Genomic DNA, 9,195 nt, shown 5'->3' on the forward strand with positions numbered 1-9,195 from the left:
CCTAAAGAGGGCGCAGTATAGAATGAAGCAGGTGGCAGATAAAAGCTCCGAGATGTTTTCCTGAGGGGGATGACGTGTTAGTACTGTTACCAGTGATAGGAGATCACTTCAAAGCCAGGCTTAGCGGTCCCGATCAAATTTAGAAAAGGTTGAGTCAGGTGAACTATCTAGTGAAGATGTCAGATAGAAAAAAGATAACAGGTATGTCATGTGAACATGTCAAAATCGTATCATACTAGAGAGAAAAAACTGGGGAAACAGGTGTTAGTTACTGCTCTGCAGAGTGAGGAATCAAATTCAGATGTGGATTTTGATGTGCTTCAAAATAGATTAACAAATGAAGTTGTCCTTAAGGAGCAGGATAGGTTATTAAGTTATCTGTCTCAGAAGCATAGAACGGAGGTGAAAGATTTGTTACTGCAATACAAGGACATATGTAAGAATCAGATGGGGAGGACTGATGCTATTGTACATGAAATATGTGTAGGGAATACTGCTCTGATAAGACAACACTCCTATCGGCTTAATCCTCTCAAAGCCAGACAGATGTGGAGACCATGCTCAATGAGGATACCATTGAACCAAGCCAGAGTGAGTGGAGTTCCTAAACTGGACGGAACTCAACGATTTTGCGTGGAATATCGGAAGGTCAAAGCAGTTACAAAATCCGACTCATATCCAATTCTCAGATTGGAGGACTGTATCGAGATGGTCGGTCAAGCAAGTTAAATCATCAAGTTGGTCTTAATGCGTGGTAACTGGCAGGTACCTTTATCAGAGTTGGCAAAAAAAAGTCTACGTTTGTAACCCCAAATGGGCTAGATCAGTTTAAAGTGATGCCCTTTGGAATACAGAATGCATCCGCCACATTCTAAAGACTCATGAACAGAGTTGCGGCTGGGTTAACAAACTGCACAGTGTATTTGGATGACGTAGTGATCTTTAGTAAGTCCTGGAAAGATCACAGCATATAGTTGGCAGTGCTCTTTGAATGACTACGAGAAAACTGGTGATAAACTTAAATAAAATGGAATTCGCAAAAGCAGAGATAACATTCTTGGGACATAACATCAGTCATGGAAGGATGACCCCACTAAATGCAAAGATGAAGGCCATCGATGAATTTCCATGACCAACTTCAGCAGGTTCTATTGGAACTTTGTTCCAAACATCAGCAATGTAGCAGCACCGTTAACTGATTTGCTGAAGAACAACACAAAGCTTTGGTGGACAAAACAATGCCAGGAGACATTCGACCATTTGAAATCGATATTTACGACCAAATCAGTTTTAGCTACACCAAACTTTCCAAAAACTTTTAAAGTTGCCATCGATGCTAGTGACATAGGAGTTGGAGCTGTACTCCTCCAGGAAGATGAGGATGGGACTGAACTGCCAGTTGGTTACTTTTCAAAGAAGCTTGACATCCCCACGAGGAAAAACTCCACGACTGAAAAAGAACTACTGAGTTTGGTACTGGCCTTACAACATTATAATGTGTATGTCATGAACAACGTGTCGGAGACAGTTGTGAACATGGATCGCAATCCGCTTACATTCTTAGAACGATTTAAATGAGTATTTTGTTGGAGTCTTATGTTACAGACTTTTAATTTAAAAATCATACATGTTGCCGGTCAGAAGAAAGTAATCGCAGATGCGTTATTGCGGATTTAACTGATAGAGTTTAGAAGCGAATTGCATTTAATGTTTTACATACAGTCTTATGGGAAGATATTAAGGAGAACTTAAAGTTATCAATATATTAGGGTAATGTGTTTAAAGAATAGAAAAAAAGGAAGCCATCTTTTTATTATGATTAGGAGGTATTGTGAAGATGCAGGTATCCTGTACCTTTAAGAAAGTTAAAAGCTAGCACAACTACTGGACAGTACAAAGTGATCTGAACAAGATATAATGTAACTTTTGGGTCCAGTAGCTCAGGTAGCTGGTTGCCTGGAGACAAAAACAAATTCAAATACAGCCAATCAGTTTAAGTTATACCCCCCAAAAAACCCAAACTCCAAACAAGTTTGAATTGAGTATACTGACAATCTTAAAAGCCAATGACACAATCTGATGCTTTGGGGGTATAAGACCAGAAAAACGTGAACAGTTGGGAGAGAACTACCAAAAGACCATCAGATATAGACTGTTAGTCAGAAATGTCTACAGAAGGAGTTTGCACAGACAAAAACATCAACATCGACCTGGAGAGCAAATCTACAAAGAGAACATTTGACAGCTGGCTAGTTTTGAAATTTGAAATTTTTAGTAAATCTTAATCGGCGATTTTTAATCAAACTAGTATTAAAAAAGGGGAAGTAAAAACTAGTTTAGAGGATGGAGTTGTAAACAGTGTTAATTATTGTCTGTTATACTTTAAAGAATAAGATTGTTAATTTTTACTTTAATTAATTCTTGGTCTCTCGGATTTTCACAGATCATTTCTGCGTTGCAAGTTTAAATTAAGCAGGAGGGTTTACCCATGTCACAACACAATCATTCATAATAATCAAGTTCTTTAACAGTGCAAAGTAAAACAGTCAAATATCACAAATATGGTCGTAAATCTCAACTTTATTGAAAAACTTTGCATTAAAAGTAGCTGGATGTGGAGACATTCACTGTATTATCTACTCTTTACCATCCTCAAGCCATCAGAAAGCAGTGTTTTAGCAACTAACAAACATGTAAGCAATTTATACATTTCTGTTTGTTTGTACATGTGGATGTATGAACAGACAACACCGACTTTCAAACATTTATGCCTATAATGACAGAAAATCCTGAAAGAAGTTAAAGTAATCACTTGAGTTGAGATGGCTAGCTATCATGCAATACACGGCAAAGTCCTGCTATTTGTGAGGATGCACTACCAGTGCAATGATACAACCAATTATTATTGTTGCAAACAGTGAACATCTGAGCACTGTATGTGACACATGCATAGCCCACATTTTTACACTAGGAAGTAAGTTTTTCTTTTGAACTTTGGATAAGCAAAGACTAGATTCACAGTCAGCACACAAGTGTACAATAAATGTTACAAGATAAGCAAATTCACGAAGAACAAACTTGCGAGTGGCAACACATTACCATATAGCACAGCATAAGTTCCAAGTAAGTTTAATTCTAATCTACAGTCACTAAACACAGAGGAACCTCGATTATCAGAAGGACACGGGCGGGCAGTATTTCGCTCGGTTAATCGTGCAGATAATTGAATGCCGGATAATCGAGGTTCCTCTGTATATCTTGTTACTATGTCACATGAACAAAAGGATTTTAAACTAAAGGAAAAGACCCACAAAGTTGCTTAATTCAAGAACATATGCACAACTATGGATTCTAGTTTTGAAAGCCCAGCTACAAAATAAAACTTTAGAAGTTCTAATGCAAATAAAAACAGGAAAGAATAGAAAATAGGAACAGAAAATGTCTTCGCTACCCACGTGCCAGCTTAATGCAAAATATATAACAAGCTCCCCTTAACATATTTCTTGTTACTTCCAGTCTTCATAGCAAGAGCAAAATGGCAGAAATACAGAATTGTTAATAGGCTTCAGTAATTACCAGATATAGGACAGAAATTAAAATTAAATATAGACAAAGTTTAAAGATCAATTGATAAATCGATCAAAACATAAGAGGATAAAGCCCTAATCCAAATGGAATGCAATGTCCAAATGTTTTTCCTGAAATATTGTGACAATACTCCAACAAAGGTGGGTCAATGCTCTTTAATACTGCAGGTATGTAATGTGCTCTACCATTCAAGGCCCTATCAGTTCTCTTTGCATATTAAACCTTTAGCAATCAATACCAGCACTATTTCAAATCCCCTTCCCATATCAAAACATGTAATCCAGGTGCAGTCCAACAATGTTGCTGTGCTTCTGAAGCATGACTGATTCTTTTCCTGTTTCTATTGCATTTGCAAGATATAAAAGACAACATTCTACTCACCATTTTATCACAAGTACATTTTAAGGCCACCACAAGTCTCTGGGCTCTACTGTTTCTAGCTTCATTTTTAAGAGCACCTTAATAAAAAGGAAAGTGAGGTACAGAGGTGGGGGGAGGCAGTTTCAGACCTTCTGACCTAAGTAAATAGAGGATACAGTCATCAATGATGGGGTTATTAAACCTGAGAATGTTTGAGGGGCCAGAATTTGATAAGCACTGATATCCCAGAAGGCTTTGCAGTAGATTACACACAGGGATGGGTGAGGGTGTGAAAGCATTTGAAAACAAAGGTGAGTGTTCTAAAAATAAATTCCTTACCTAGGAACAAAAGTAGGCCTCCCACATCATAACTCTATAAGATAAAGCAAAAGTAGGCCATTCAACTCATTGAGTCTGCTCCACCACTAAACAAGATTTTGGCTGATCAGGTAATCCTAAACTCCACTTTCCTACCTTTTCCCCACAACTATCGATTACAAAGGGCGATAACTAAATGGAACCTAATGACAGTTAAGACACGGATAGCAGTTTTATTGAGGTCTCAAGTTCACAAAAGGTATATTATAGTAGGTCAACCAGAAGTACATGCAAAAGGCCAAGCCACTGGGGTACTAGACAAGGGTAAATTCAGGCAGTTATAATGGCAGAAATAGACCTAACAATGACACTAATGTATATTTACTCTGGCTAAGATGCTTTTCCTTTCCTGTCATATCAATATCAATGAGCAGTTAAATGTCTGATAATGCAGCTAACAATTTGACTATGAAGAAACAGAAATGAACCCACATTTAGGGAAGAGGCCGAGCGAACAAAGCCATGAGAAGTTCAGCTTGAATTGATCATGCTCCATACACAACCCTAAAAAAACCCACACATTTCATCTTTCACCTTTACCAATACAGTCAGAAGAGGAAATTTATCACTGTTTCACACTGAATGATTACTTATAAAATATGGTTTTCCATGGTTTCGGGGCAATAAAGAAACAGGGACTGAATTAAACTATTTCAACTTCCCAAAAGTGTTTCTGTGTGTAGTACCAACAAATAATTTTACAGGTTTTTTTGCTATGATTGACATGCTTGAATTTGGCTTTCCATGTAGTGGATTTTAGGACTATTGAGATCACTTACACAAATTTGACAGCTACATTTCGACTCCATGGCCATTCATCATCGTTCGTGTTACCAGAACTACACAAAAACTCACTGCTGGTAAGCATTTTAAAAATATACAGGTCCATTGGTTTGCAATGCTCCATGCATATTACATAATTAGAAATGCTGAATATGCCATTGCACATGCAGCTGAGCTGATTTATTTATCCTGAACGAACTAGAATATGGATTTCACGTGCAGGCGATGCATATTGTGCTTAGCAATAACTGGTATTTTTGTGAAAAGAAGTTTAACACTGACTTCAAATTGCTGCACAAGAGGCTTTTGTTTTAAGCTATAAAACAAGAAAACTCCAGTTACATTTATCACTTTCTGCTCAGCAAATAATTCATCTAATCTTGGTATCAATGCTATTACTAAAACATTTAACATCTGATTTCCAAAAATTCCAAACCCTCAGTTGCCCAATCAAGTATTTTATCATTTTTAAAAACTTGCCTTTTAGAATCAAACCATGAGGCAGTTTTTCTTAAAAACCTACCCAAACTTTCTGTTTTCATCACAAACGAACGCTGCATTTGCTCACACCGTGTCTTTCTACAGGACGATTTCCACGGTCTTTGGTATATTCAACAACTTTCAGCTTAAAAGCAGCTGAAAAAGAAACAGTCTGTGAAAAACACGAAATTGGCTCTTTGATTGTGCTCATATGCACAGTGGGAACCTTAAGCTGGCTTCAAAGGTTAAATGTTTAAAGATGCACTAAAAATAGTGAGCAATCATCAGCGGGTTTTTACCTTAAAATGATGTTCCTACATTTACCAACACAGACAAGGGAAGTTAATAAAAGATGAATATATCCCATTACTTGGTCTAGATAAGAACCTGACAGTTCTAGAGCAACCAGAGTTTAAGTACATAACAAATTCCTGATCAATATTCAGTGTGTAAATGTTGCCTGAATGAAGAGAGAAAATGGCTGACTACTCATTCACGTTCCTGTCACTAAGCAACATTGCTGGCACCTGTCCAGCTGAATAGCTTACATCTTGTGTCAATTAAAAGTGATGAATCTGGAAGATGCAAGGGAAGGTTGACCTAAAGGAAAAACTGCCCTTGAGTTCAAACTAACTTCGCTGGTTTTGTTAATCTTTTTGTTTGCTCGTATATTCTCATCTTACTTAACCATCTAAAGAAGGGGTGAAGTCCCAAGGCAACTTGCTTTGATTGAAGCCAACATTTAGAATGGATCCAAACAGGGTCAATCCACAACTGCAAGAGTCAGTAGGCTTTTTCACAAACTTTTTTGATTTACACGCCATCCAATGTAGACACTGGTACTTAGTCAGTTATAAAATGAGAGAGTTAATGGCATCTTAAGGCCAGGAAACATGCCACATTGATTGTCAGTCTGCAGGAAGAAATGGACTGGTCTATCAGTGAGTTCTGGTTGGAATCTTTCACAGAATACAACAAATTAATTCACCTAATTAATCAGAATAAATTATATTTAACTGTGTAATTATCCAATTCAGGCTAATATTATTCTAACAATGACCCTAAACGTACATAAGCTTTCTTGCAGTATTCTATTTAAGCCATAGCCGTAGTCTGAAAAATATAATTATACAAATTCTGGTTTGATTGTATATCAAATATTGAAATATATTTATAGAACTGACAAATGTAAACATGCTATACTAACTTCTCCTGAATCTGGCCAATTTGATACATTAACATTTATGGCATTATTTGTAAAAAAAAATTGTAATTCATAAGAATATTGTTAAACCAGGAAATAGCTTCTCCAAAAGACAAGCTCATATTATCTAAGTTAGTTTGAAACCTTCATAATCCTTCTGCAACAAAATACACCCGATACAAACAGAATTGCCTATAAAGCTGCAAATGAACATGTGCTTATAATCATAATTTCTCAATGCATGGCAAAGAATATTCAATAACAATTCTACAATTGAATTAAGGTGATCACAAGTTAGAAAAAAATTCAACATAATGATTATTACTTTAATATTCACATTTTCAATAGCACTTACAAAGCAATTTCTGTACAATTGTACAAGCAAATTAATTTGTTGGTCAGGCTTATGGAAACAACTCAATTGCCTCCACCATTCACATCCATAAAAAGCTTTAAAATATTTTCACAATCAACAAAGTCTTATCACTAACAAAAACAGAAATTGCTGGAAAAACTCAGCAGCTCTGGCAGCATTTATGGAGAGGCATCAGAATTGACATTTTGGCTCCAGTGATCCTTCTTCAGATGTTCTGACTTTTTCCGGCAATTTCTGTTTTTGTTTCGGATTTGCAGCTCTTTCGGTTTTTTGTTTAAAACCTTGCCACGACCTGTCTTTAGAATAAGCTTCACCACAATCTTTAAAAAAAAATTGCATTCTCAGATCTATCCAACCAGACGAAATGTGAAATATTACTTAAGTTGGGGAATGTGTTCAACGGAGATGTGCCAAGCACAGAATAGCTCTCATTATCAAAACCTGGTCTCAAGGCTGGTATGGAGAAATTAGGGCTGATGGAAGTAATTTCCCTCCAGAGTGACAAACTGGGTTTAGGTGACTGTTTCCATCCGAGACACCAGAACGACAAATGAATAACTAAACCGAGTGTGAAACACGTGCCCAATGCTCGGTCCCCTTTGACTCTTGTCACCACGACCACCCACCGGGGCCTCGGCCCTGCCCTTGCCCTCACCTTGGATAACGTGCTCGGGGGAGATGGTCTTCTTCTCTGACTTGTTGCAGATCTCGTTGGCCTCGGAGGAGATGAGGTGAATGAACTCAGTGCAGCAGCTCACCACCAGCTCACGGGCTTCATTCGCCACCCGCACGTTAGGCAGCGTCTCTTTGATCATTTTATTGATGGCCGCCCGGGGGATTGTCAGATCGTCGTCGTTGCCGGACGCCGAAGCCATGGCTCGAGGAAGTATTTCAAAAGTAAAAAGCCTTCTCTGGATTTTAAAAAAAAACCTTACACCACCCCCCTCCCGCCCACAGTTTCTGACTGAAACTCCCCTTTCCTCCTCCGCAGGATCCCTCTCTGTCTCCTCCGATCCCACCAACGCGGTCCTCGGAAGCTCCCGTTAAATCCCCGAGTATCCAGGCCCTAATCCGGCCGGGCTGTGGTCACCAAGTCAGCCTCCTTGTCCGCCCCACACTCATTCCCCTTCTCCCGGCCACGGCGCCATCTTGGATCGGCCACCGGAAACCATCCGCGAAGCCGGAGAGTACTGCACTTCCGGCGCCACTGCCCCGCCCACCGACCTCCTCCGTGAGAGCCTCCCCCTGGCGGCGGCGGCGGCAGCAGCTGGAATCCCTCCTCCCGGCCTCGCTGCGTTCAGGCCACTCGTCCCGTCTTAACCATTGCCAGCCCTGACGCAGGAGGATGGGTGTTTTCCTTAACCGTTGAGTCCAGAAGCTTGTGAGCTCCTATCCCATTTCCAGAGAACAACGTACAAAGATAAAAGAAAGAACTGCAGATGCTGGAGATTTGAAATGCACAAACACACATTGTTGGAGGAAACTCAGCTTGTGGCAGCACCAGTGGGTAGAAAAGAGAATTAATGTTTCGACTTCAATGACCTTTCTTAAGAACACTAATCCTAACCATTCTAAAGAATCACTGGATTCCAAACATTACCCAAGCTATAAAATAGTTCAACTCGAGCACATCTCTTCCTACCGTCCCCTGGACCATGACCCCACCCCCCCAACACCAAACCACCATCTCCCAGACCATACAGAACCTCATCACCTCAGGAGATCTCCCACCCACAGCTTCCAACCTGCCCGGTTCTACCTCCTTCCCAAGATCCACAAGCCTGACCACCCTGGCCGACCCATTGTCTCAGCAAGCTCCTGCCCCACTGAACTCATTTCTATCTACCTCGACACTGTCCTATCCCCCTTAGTCCAGGAACTCCCCACATACATTTGAGACACGACCCTTGCCCTCCACCTCCTCCAAGTCTTCCGTTTCCCCAGCCCCCAATGCCTCATCTTCACCATGGATATCCAATCCCTCTACACCTCCATCCACCATGACCAGGGCCTCCAAACCCTCCGT

The 9,195-nt window shown here is 39.7% G+C and overlaps 1 protein-coding gene across 1 annotated transcript in view; it reads right to left on the bottom strand.

Annotated features, from left to right (window-relative positions):
* The window catches only part of dr1 (down-regulator of transcription 1), a 29,736-nt gene extending 21,399 nt beyond the window's left edge, over nucleotides 1-8,337 (bottom strand). Inside the window, exon 1 of the mRNA XM_060829957.1 lies at nucleotides 7,825-8,337. Coding sequence (XP_060685940.1) covers nucleotides 7,825-8,044 — 220 coding nt within the window. The 5' untranslated portion in view covers nucleotides 8,045-8,337. The remainder of the gene's footprint in view (nucleotides 1-7,824) is intronic.
* Between the last annotated feature and the right edge of the window lie 858 nt (nucleotides 8,338-9,195).

Source organism: Hemiscyllium ocellatum, chromosome 9 (assembly GCF_020745735.1).
Source record: "Hemiscyllium ocellatum isolate sHemOce1 chromosome 9, sHemOce1.pat.X.cur, whole genome shotgun sequence".
NCBI lineage: Eukaryota > Metazoa > Chordata > Chondrichthyes > Orectolobiformes > Hemiscylliidae > Hemiscyllium > Hemiscyllium ocellatum.